This window comes from Falco biarmicus, chromosome 5 (assembly GCF_023638135.1).
Source record: "Falco biarmicus isolate bFalBia1 chromosome 5, bFalBia1.pri, whole genome shotgun sequence".
NCBI lineage: Eukaryota > Metazoa > Chordata > Aves > Falconiformes > Falconidae > Falco > Falco biarmicus.
The window spans coordinates 29,228,335-29,240,464 of record NC_079292.1 but is presented as its reverse complement, the minus strand read 5'-3'; the positions used below and the strand labels follow the sequence as shown (position 1 = coordinate 29,240,464).

The 12,130-nt window shown below is 40.6% G+C and overlaps 1 protein-coding gene across 4 annotated transcripts in view; it reads right to left on the bottom strand.

Annotated features, from left to right (window-relative positions):
- MKLN1 (muskelin 1) overlaps positions 1–12,130 on the bottom strand; it is a 98,255-nt gene that overhangs the window by 26,838 nt on the left and 59,287 nt on the right. For all 4 annotated transcript variants that reach the window (XM_056341296.1, XM_056341295.1, XM_056341297.1 and 1 more), the window contains 2 exons: positions 2,865–3,077; positions 843–1,064 (listed from right to left, as the gene is read on the bottom strand). In XM_056341296.1, coding sequence (XP_056197271.1) covers positions 843–1,064; positions 2,865–3,077 — 435 coding nt within the window. The remainder of the gene's footprint in view (positions 1–842; positions 1,065–2,864; positions 3,078–12,130) is intronic.

The following is a 12,130-nucleotide window of genomic DNA, read 5'->3' as shown; positions in this document are numbered from 1 at the left end:
TACCACTAAGAAGCTGCCATGTAAATTCAGTGTAGAACTGCCACTGCACCACACCTCCCTATGCAAGCATTCCTGTTTGATGCTAATCCTCTCTGTACTATTCCACTGAAAATACACGGAAATCTAGTGCAGAATAGGATACTAACTGTCCTCCCTTTAACACCCTCACCCTCTAGTTCCCGTTATGCACTTAAGCAAACGTGGGGTTGACAAGCACAACCAGAAAGGCGATAAACGTGGATTTTAATAGCAGTATGAAAGAAAATGCTACACACACCCCAGCCTCCCCATCCCTCTGCTTTTCCATCAGGCTCTGGACAAAGTTCCCATAATACCATCTGGGCCCAGCTGTTAACAGCTGCTCAAGACAACAAGCAACAGCTGGGTGCTCAGCACAAAGAAATACGAGGCCTGTGCATCTCAGTACACACCCAGTGAGCCCCCGCACTAGTCAAGTTTACCATTCCCGTAACTATGTAGGCTATCTACTAGATGACAAACTTCTAAGTTGCTCTAGCAGCTTTAAAAAGAAAAACCTTTTAAGACAAACTGAAACATAGCATCAGGGTCTATTTACCATTATTCAATTAGAATCAACTATTCGAAATTCACCTTGCTTTTTACTTGAAATTTTACTCAACTGAAGTCATAAAAGCTCCAACACTTGAATTAATACCACCTGCACTTACCAAAAAAGCATCAGAATGCCAGCAAACATAAAATCAAGTGAGATGACACACTGCCCAGGAGATTAAAGCACTTCAAACTTGCAAGAAAAATAAAAAACAGATGCTCTCCTTAAGTTCAGGCATCATAAATTTAAGTATGGTGTGGATACTTACAGAATGGAACAACATACAGTGTCCTATTCGAGACTGGATATCCTCGGGTCCGGCATTACAGGAATCTTCTCTCAGAAGTTTCCATGTCTGACACTGGCAGTCAAAAGCAAACAATCCACTGAACTGCGGTTCACTGGCTCTGCTGTCATCAACGCTGCCGTTGCAGGTCAGAATCCTGCCTCCAAAGGTATATATCATGTGTTTTTCAGAATCCATACACATCTGTAAGAATGACAGAAGCAGTTTTAACCCAGAACATTAAGACTTGAACACTAAGATTTAAGATTGAACATCCCTCCCCTGCAAGCGATAACTACTAAGTTAAGACAATGCTCTGCACATCTCCTAAACCTCTAATAAACAGAAAAGAGCACACGTCTTCATGGTTGATAGGTATTAATCTCAGAAAATTCATTAAAATATGAGTCTAATTTCAACTTACTATTTAATAAGCAAAAAAAGAAAATACTAGATGTACCCTCTGTCACCTAAAAAACTTGCCTCTAGCTGCTGATTTCGGGGCAAAAGATTTTAGATTTTTTCACTGAGATCCGTAGCCAATTCTGCCACGAAGTTAACAGAGTATTGCCTTTGACAACGGCTATGCAAGGGAAAAAAATTCTAAATCGCTGCTAATGTACTGGCTATCACTCAATCGATCCAAAAATCAGCCTGTGATTTGTTACTCAGATTCCATGCATATGTTTATGCAGAAGTAATGGGGCTAACACTAAAGTAGGAGCATAACCTGGTCAAGGATTTTTGATAAGACTGCAGCAGAAATAAGTTTATCCCCAAAACCTGAATTCGGGTTATGGCACACAGGAGATGCACTGCAGTACAAACCAAACAAAAACCTCTGACTCCACGTGATGTTTTCAGACACAGTGCAACACAGAGGGTTACAAAACACCACGGAGTGGGGGGAAGACAAGATTACAGTGAGAAAGAGATGCTACTCAGCAAAGCCTACACAAAACACTTCTAGTGCAGCACATTTTTAAAGGTTAAACAAAAACCGCTATCACAGTAGGTACTGAGGGAGAGAAGAGGAAAGGCTGCAGATTGATAAAGAATTCAGGGAGGACATTCTTTCCTAAGAGACAGCAGGGGAAAAAAGAAGCAATTTCAGAAGCAGGCAAACAAGGTACAGAGAGTAGCCTTGCCAGCTGACAATTTACTTTTGCCTTTTCCCCAACACCTGGGAGGCTGGTATTTGTTATTAATAGAACTGAAAGACTGATTGGCTTTTGTTCTGCAGACAACACGTATCTTTAATTTTCCGTGTCAGCAGAAACACATATTGTGCTGGCAAACAGCAGCTTTGGTTACAAAACAGCTAGTACCAATAAAAGCAGTTCTTGGGCTGCTTTAAAAATGAGTACTGATGCACTGTTTCTTGGCCATGCTTTATAAAATCAATTTAGAACAAGATACCTTTTTCAAGTACACAAAAGACATTAAACGCAATCTAAGTAAAAACCGTATTCAGTTTGAACACATGGATAGGTGTGATTTTTTAAAAGATTAATAGCCACTCCTTTAAGGTGTTTCAATCTCTACAAAGCAAGCACACTCTACAAATTTTAGAAGATATATTCTGAGAGAACCTTGATCCTGTTGGCCTCATGTCAGTGCCTTGCTTATAGTATTCTTCCAAAGGTACTATACACAGCTTTAAGAAGTTCGTTCCCCAGCGCCCTCCGAGTAGGCAGATCTGCAAGCCCAGCTCAATAAGACTGATTAAAACCAGATGAACTGTGCTTTAAGCTTTAATAAAATGTGTCTTAATAAAATGAATTGGTTTGCAAAGGTTTTAATGATACTTCTGACTCAATTTGATTAGGATACTAGTAGTCAGCGGCATCAGACAACAACACTATTAGAATTTAATAGAGTGCAGATCACAGCCTGCCTCATCATTATGTTACCTGGTACAGCACTTCTAAATCGCAGGAGACTACAACCAAAACTGATTCACAAACACTGAGAACTTGTACTAAGAGTATCAGCGCAGCTGACCTGATGATCAAACACCAGCTTTGGACCTCCATCTGCTGCAGTGTCTTCGCTTAGTAACATCCATGTGTTTGTGTCAATGTCGTAGCGATAGAAGTCACTTTTCAGAGATTTGCTGTTCCTCACAGAGGAATCCAGATAGCGTCCCAACGTGTAGATCTGCCTTCGTTGAATATCAATGCACATCTTGTGACAAGACCTGGCACTAGGACCACTCTAATAAAGAAAACAACCATAAAATAAAGAGAATAATACATTTAATATTGCTCCAGGTAGGTCACTGTGCACTCGCTAAAGGCAAATAAGCAACTGGAAATCCTTTGGAAATTCAAGAAAATCTGTTTGTAATCAGACAAATACAGGATTAATATATAAGCAACTATGTAACAGGACATTCCACAAGTTTTGTCCTTTAAAAAGACACCAGCAAAAACCTTAACACGTTTTTTACCACAAACTTAGGACTTGAAGAGTTTTTGGAAAATTCCTTAGAAAACAGTCTGTCTTCTCCAGAAGTATTTTCAGAGGTGTGTGAAAGCTACTTGATCTTTCAAAAGTAACAGAAATCTATGCACACGAGAGGCAAAGTAAGATGTCACAGCCTATAAATAACTCCACAGGATGAAGATTAAGAAGTGTTCTATTAGAAGAGCCTCTGTTTTGTTAATAGGCTGTTTTCTAACAGATCATAACCAGACACTCCCACAAACAATTATATCCCGTAATGGGTCTTCGAAGGTAACAAAAGCACTCCCTGTCCTTCACAAATAGGTACGGCCATTCCAGTCTCCAACTCCAAGGAAGTTTACCACAGTAAGCAAAACTGCCATAAGTTATGATCTTCAAGAGAAACACAGAGTGCCCCAGTCAAATTATTATGTGCTTATCCATCCAGGAGTGCTCAAGTTAAATCAGAGTAATTTATTCAATGACATTATGACAATGCTATGCAGTACTGGGCAGTGTCCCTTCTGCTTCCCACATCTAACTGAGAACCTTCGTAGTCTCCTCTTGAAGCATGACAGCAATATTCCTGTACTCCAAAATACTAGAAATCAAGATCTGAAAAGCCTTATTTGGAAAATATCAGACAAAAGAAAAAACTGACATCTTGCCTATAAATAAATTCTGTAGTTTGTGTCATTTTGGCACTTCCTAAAGGAGGATGCCAGAACAAGGCTGGCTCGATGACTTTGACAGTCTGGAAATCAACATGACAAGTGATAAGATTTCAAGGGATAACAAAATGTAATGTGTACAGAAGACTAAGTATGAAAGAAAAAATATATTAAAATCTATTGAAAAATAAAGATTACGCAAGTAGGTGAAGATGTAGCAAATCACCACTTATTAGAACACTTCCAGTCAAAGAAAAGTAGTCATGCCATAACAAACAATCATAATTTAGGTTGGAAAAGACCCTTAATATCATCAGGTCCCACCATTAACTCAACACTGCCAAGTCCACCAATAAACCATGTCCCTAAGCACTACATCTACATGTCATTTAAATTGCTCCAGGGACAGTGGCTTCACCGCCTCCCTGGGCAGCCTGTTCCAACGCTCGGCCACCCTTTCTGTGAAGACATTTTTCCTAATATCCCATCCAAACCTCCCCCGGCACAACGTGAGGCCGGTTCCCCGTGTCCTGGCACTTGTTCCCTGGGAGCAGAGACCAACCCCCCCTGCCTACAGCCCCTGCCGGGCAGCTGTAAGGAGCCACCAGGTGCCCCTGAGCCCCCCCTCTGCAGGCTGACCCCCCCAGCTCCCCCTGCCGACCCCCCCAGCCCCTGCCCAGCTCTGGACATGCTCCAGACCCTCAGTGTCTGTCCTGCAGCGAGGGGCCCAACACTGAACACAGCATAATATTTGCTCAAAATGCTACCAAATACTGCCTTACTGGGGGATGGGGGCATGGGGCAGAAATCATCTTCATAATTGTACCATTTAATGTAAAAAAATTCTACTAAAATTACTGAAGCTTAAAATATGCCGATGGAATAAACCACTAAAATGGATAAAATACGAAAGGAAGCATTACATCTTTGCATTCAAAAGACTTGACTAATGTTCTAGAAACAATTTCTTGATTAAAAAAGTTGCTGTAAACTGTTTACAGTAACTCAAATGACAATCTGAAGAGGTAAACTGAATTGTTCATGTTTTGTAAATAAGAAGTATTATATCACCAGTGATTACAGCTTTGAGGATTAGTTACTTCATGGTTTGTTAGTTTTTTTGGTGGGGGTTTTTTTTCTGAAAAGTGTACTGATAGAAATGAAATATTAGCATAATATCCTGAAATGCCACAAAAGTTCATTCATTGCCTTTGGTCACATGGAAGCTGACAAAGGCGGCTGAAAATACTCTATCTACCCTGTTCCCAGAAAATACAAAGCAGTACCTTCCATAGGACCCTTTTCCAAACACACAGGGTGGTTTCTTTGCACAAAAAGTACCAATTTGTGTGTTCACCAAGTTTGCTCCCGATTCACAAGAAAGTAACTACAGTAGACAAAGTCCATCTCTCATTACGTAGCTGGGACGCTTAATGATATGCCATTTCTCCCTTGCCAAAGAGCACATATTTACCTTGGCACAGCTGCCTGGTAGACCAAACGGTAAGATCTACTCGTGATATCTGATTCTCCCCATTTTGCCAGGTCACTGCAGTTTTTTAATTGAACCTGCCGATCTAGCTATCTTCCCTCACTCCCTCACCTCTGTATGCTCTATGGGCTAAAGTAAATCCTGCCCCATTTGCTCGAATAACGTCTTTGGCACTTTCAAGAATAATTCTTCAGCTTAATTTCCAGACCTGCCTCACCATGAAGAGCTGCACTGTCAACTGAAATTTGTCTGAGTACAGACACAAGGCTGAGATGCTCAGCATCCACAATACCAGTTCCAAGCCATTCACATCAACAGCACAGTTGGTATACTAGCAAAGTATACAACATACAAATTTCAGCTCCTAAGATTATGTTAAAATGAGACAAGAATTCAGGAAAAACGTCTTCTTTCCTGATTTATGTACTGGTCACATCTCACAGGGCAATATCTGCCTTTTTAAAGGGCTATTAAAGGTTTTAAGTTTGATCATTTCATCTGTACAGACACAGAAACTTCATCACCTCAAGTCCACTTAAGAACTTCAACCCCTACCAACTTGCAGACCCCGCCACAGCATGAGCTATTTCTTCTAATAAAGAAGACTTCACACAATTGTAATCTTTTCTCAAAGAAAACCGGAGTTATTCTTGCATATCCCTTACAAGATCATATGGAACCTGCCACGTTTCCAATTTAATCTACGTGTTTACCAATACAAGTAAATAACTTCATTAAACAGTGGTACACATTGGTTTGACATTTGAAGCAAGAGGGGAAAGGCCTAAATCCGTGTTCACATGGGAGCTACTCAGTTTGACCATGGAAGTCCTTGTAATTTGTGTATACTTCAAAGGGGGACACAAAGTTCATTTACAAAGACAGATATGGACAGTCACTGAAAATGAATAAAACACTTCCAGGCACATGTGGTTAAGTGAATCAAGAGCCCGTGGGCGGCTGCAAATGTTCATCCAAAAAACCACATACTTCATGTGGTTACAATAGCAAGCCTGTTGTTCAGACAAAGAACACACTGCCGCAACTTGTCATGGAGAAAGTGACCCTCCAAATTCAAACAGGAAAGTCTGTTGATTCCAGAAGCACTCAAAGAACTTGACCCCTTATAAGCACAAGTGAGAAAAACTGACCACGTAGACATGACACACTCTAACCTACAACTGAAGAACTCAAGTATGGTTATAGAGCAGGACAACCTTTTGTCCCCTCCTGCCACAATGTAGGCTGGCTGACAATCCATGAGTTAAGGTCCAAGGTGAGCAGATCTTCACGATCTCTATACCCTTATTCATATTTGGGCCTTATCACCAAAGATGAGCTGCAGACACACACGAAGTACTTGCTGTAATTGCTACTGCTCTAAACATACTGACTGCCATTCCCAAACTTATTTGCAGCTACTACAGAGAATTTCACCTGCATACTGATAACTGCAAGGGAGTATTAAACAAATCCAAGTATTCTCAAGCAGAGCAGCAGGCAAATAAGTTTTGCCCAGTTTCTGTTTATCTGCTTCTGTGGTTATCTGAACTCATAACAAATCAAGGCAAGACTTCTCATTAAGGACTTTCTATTAAGTACTTCCTACATTAACTACATTCTATGATTTTATGATTCTGCTTTTCTTTAGATCTAGTTTCATTGAACTGTGTTCAAAGTTGTTTACATGTAGCATCTACATTTTTGCAGATGAAGCTTCAAGGACTGATTAACTGATTCAGTTAAGGTATTACTTCCCAGAGTGCATCTTAGTTAAAGAGACTCTAGTAAGTCACATCCAGCAACAGCACCCAAATGATCTGAACAAACACCGGCTTTGGGGACTCTTTCCAATTCTCATCAGGAAGCTTCTGGCACACGCACTGCAGAAACCACACGTGAAGGAAGCTTGTGACTAGGCTAAGTTCTTATTCAGATGGCAAGCAAAGCGTTATGTTGCTTCAGCCAGTCCCTCTACTTATGCCAAGGCTGCAAAGGCAATAGTAAAGCATTAGCATATCACATTTCTAACCTACTGGACAGCAAACAATACCAAGGATTACTAAGCATGGGCACTGTTCAGTTTCTGTGGAACTCAGTAAGCGCCCACACAGAGCCAAGACTAACCTGAACAAAATGGCTCTCTGCCACCCAGCACCACTGTACAATTAGCACAGCATAATAACAGCTAAGACAGATTAAACAGTATGTGCCATGACCCCATTTTAAAGTGCTACAAAACACCAAGTTTCTGTACCCTACTCCTATAATCTTCCTCAAACAGGTTGGTCAAGATGCAGTTCCTCCGGTCTCTAAAATACAGATAAATGCCCTGATGAGGGTGGGATGGTAGGGAAAGGGGGTGAGTATGTATAGCTAGGAGTACCTAAGACAGGCTTTCAATCCTTTAAGCACCCAGGAGTGACCAAGACCAAATAGGATTTTTTGGTTTCGTCAGCGCTACGCGAAATTCAATTGTGCAATGCCAAGTGAATACACAGTATACTTTATGAAAAGCCTTCTCAACATGCTAAGCCACTTTATAAAATCTAATTAGAGCTTTCTTCATTTAACTTGCAAATGCTGAAAGCAATTATCCCACTTAAGGACTAACTTACAAAACGTTTTCAAAAAGCAACACAACAGCACCAAGAGACAACACTGCCTCCTTAGAATAATTGATTTGTTCCTATACAGGAGATAAAGGATTGGGACTCAACTCCTTAGGGTAGGGTCTGTTCAAACAACTATTTATGCCAGAATCAGCATGCATCATCTTAGCAACGGCATCCTGGCATGCTCTGCTAAGGCACAAACATGATAGCTTTCATTTCTTGTTTTTAAATAAATGTCCTATGAAACTGCTTTAATGCGAACAGGACTGCAGGAAGCCAGTTCCACTCCCCATCCCACCCACCCCCAAACAAAAACTGGGGAAGCTTGGCCTCTTTTGGTTATCATAACCTTTTATGAATAAAGGGGTTTCAGTTGCAAGAAACTCTGTTTTATTCAAACAGATCCAGATGAAAAACCTCAGGAGCAAGCCTGGACCCTGTTCAAGAGTCAGGGAAATAAAAACAAAGAACAGCTGACTAATTCTCCCTTCTCGGTGCTGTAAAAGACTGAATGGAATGTGAACACTGCCTCCAGTATAAAGTTCAAAAATAAGCGTCATGAGGTAAATGCTCTTGTCCTACAGCAAACTAGGACGAGGACATAAAAAGACACAAACAACCTACTTTGTTTCCAGTTCTGAGAGCACTCTGTCAAGCAACAAATAGCCCCTCCTGCCTATACACAACTGCAGAGATTAATTGCTCTCATTTCCCACTGTCAGAGTATAATTCACTTCCTCCTTCATTCCACGCCCCTCAAAAAAAAAAAAAAAAGGAAAGTTCGCCACAATCTTGAAAATTAAATGAAATGCATATTATTCTTGGCATTCGTTCAAGTCTATACATTTTTAAGATTAGAGCTTGTTAGTGCTGTATCAATGCCAGTCTTCAGCTAAAGCGTACTCCCCAAGTATTTAAGCTGCAGCTCAAAACGACTTTACTCTAGGCAAGTACTAAATTCAGCAAGAGAAATAGCTACAGCCATACACAAAACAAAACACTTTCATCCCATAGAAGTTGCTTACAGAAGGCATTTTAATTTTCTTATAACCTAGGAGTGTCAGAAACCTAACAGAAGAATTGCATCTATTGCTTTTTACAGTAGCATAGGGCATTTGTATTCCCCATTAGCCCAAAACACGCGGAGGCTGATGTATTGCTTCTAACACCCCTGCAATCACTGACCACATGCCAGCAGCACCAAGTCCAAGAGGGAGCAGGGTCTTGCACATTCAGTCATACAACAGGAGCATCACGACAGTACTCAGGGCCAGAGCAGCCCAACACAGGCACACAGCTAAGGGTATGCACTGTCTATAAGGGTTCCCTAAGCACCCAAAACCATCCCATAAACAGCATATTCCGCTACTTTTTCCTACCATATATGATGACAGAAATCAGTGCTACGCATGTCATTTGATGTCCGAGATTGACAGCTCTAGCACTAAACAAAAACCTTTGAATGTCACACTGGGTAGCCACAGCAAAATATTAAACTGGGACTCAAATATTTCTAGAAGCACAAGATGGGAGTCTAGCTCCAAAATAACATATCCTGGATGTTGAATGTACACTCCATTCATTCAATTACTCTGCAAGTTTGCCTTCTATAGAAGCTTAAAGCAGCATATGAAGCTAACAGTTACACTAGGTCAGCAGCCACGCATTTCCACTCCAAGATCCTCTTGCTATTATTCATGAAAGATGACAGGTATTCCAGCTTCCTTTTACAGCTGCTGTGCTTAGCTATAAAGAATATTATTTGACAGTATGCAAATTAAATATGTTCTGCCAATAAATATTTTGGGAGGCCTATTAAATAGATCAGAATCTGGCTAAGAATCACAACACTTAAAACTTGCCAGGACCAGTACTGGAAAGCTATAGGTCCACAATTTTTCACACAAAACAATTAAATGCCTTACAACAAATATCAGGTTTGAATACCAAAAGGTTTGACAAATATTTGCAAATAATTAACTATTAATAAGTCTAGCCATAATTAAGACAAGGAAGATATCCCTTGGTCAGCAGTTGACATAGTATTTGAGCTATGCCTAATCTGCTTACAAGTACCCTCCTATAGCAATGCAACGAAATAGATTTCGTTCCAAAGTCCTTTCTGGGCATCTGACTCAGACCTGATGGAGCAAATTAAAGTCCGAGGCAGCTTTTAGCACACTGTCTTGATGCATCTCTAAGGTGAGAAAACAAAATTTAACAGGATGAAGCTTTTTCTTCTTCTTCTTCCTAAAAGCATGCAGACATTTCAGATAGTCCTAATTTCTCACTGTTGATACTTCACAGCCTCAAGATGAGCCTTCCACAAAGAGACTTTCCCTGCTTAGACTAGAAGTAAAAAATAAACGGCCCAGTGTTCTATTTTTGAAAGACTCTTCAATGAGCTTATAAATCGAAAGATTAAGCTCAGAGATCATACATCCTGATCCTTATGACTGCAGTGGACTGGATTTGATGACTCATGAGGGGCCCATCCCTTCCAGTCCTACATACAACTTTACTCACAGTTTGCTGCATCCTTCAGTGATCACTGCAGGTTCACCACAGCACACACGAGCAGATTCAGTGTAGCAGATGAACACTGCTATGAAAATGAATAGATACTTAACGTGCTGTTCCCATAAGACTGATTACCTGTTAAAGATTAGTTTTCCTGCAGGACTGTTTGCAGAAACAACTAATTCCAAGTTATTTTCATGGAGGAATGAACTAACACATGACCTATGGGCTTCTGATGAATCCTGATTAACAAACCTCTAAAGGAATAAAGCGCCCCCTATGAATTGACGCGTGAACTTTCCGAAGCCCCAATATTCTGCTTCTGATATCTGTTGCGTGAGTTTGACTACAGTGCAGAAACAACATTGGCAACCAATGCCTGAGTTACTGTCAGCACAGGGAGCCGCATTCCCGGGTCATTTCTGAGCTATGCACTCTCACTTGGCTTGCTCTCACACCAAGGTATCATCAAGGCCTTCCAGCAATGCATAACACCGTGGATCTCTTGTTGCAGCAAATCAAGGCATCCTATGACCAAGAGAATTTTTAGGCAAGCAAGTGGAACAAAGGGGGAAAAACTCCCAGAGCTTCAAATACACAGAGTGTGAATTCATTCTTTCATTCACATAAATAAGGTTGCAGGAACACATATGAAGGTCTCGTCTAGGCTTTAGTTTACAGTCAAAAATATGTCATCCAGACTACGTGATTCACCTTACAAATGCAAACAGGAGAACCACTGAAGTAATACCCTAGTAGAAGACAACCTTGCAGCAAAAGGACATCAATACTGTGCTAATTCTAACAAAAGGCACAATTAACCTGCAAACCAAGCACTATTCACACTGATGAAACATGAATAAAATTACAGTTTCTTAAATTTTAACAAGAAGGTCGTTGATTTGTTACACATCGACTGCTCGGCTTTGCTTTCAGTAACACTGATGAAACACAACAGACGACCCACCACAGAACCAGAGCTTTCACCAGCTCTGAGAGATGGGCCCTCAGGACAACATCCCTCATGTGCCGAATTTAACTAACCCCATTAACAATTGCAGGATGTTGAATGAGGTCATTTTTGCATGCATCGTAAGTTCACGCTGTCCTCTCATTACCAGTAACAATGGCTAGTGAAGGTCCAGCCAAGAGAGATTTTTCCATAGATGCAAACTCTTCAGCTTAACTACAGTCACACTTGCAGACTAACAGGCTAGCAGGCTGAAAAGAATTTTTTGAACTGTTTAGCCACAAAGATGAAGATGCAGCAAGGCTCGAATTTTTGAAGGTTTGTTTTGGTTTTTTTAAATGTCCTTGAAAAGCTGGTGATAGATAAACATGAAATTTTAAGTTTAAATACTTTTTCACAGGCTTTCAAATGTTTCTGAGAAAGTGAAGACAGTCTTAAACAGATGACAAAGGAGTAGTTTGTATCCAGAGGTGTCAGAAAGTCATAAAAGTGGCTATATGTTTCTTCCCTTTGGGCTAACCCATGGCTATGAGATTCCCATCTCTAGGATACAG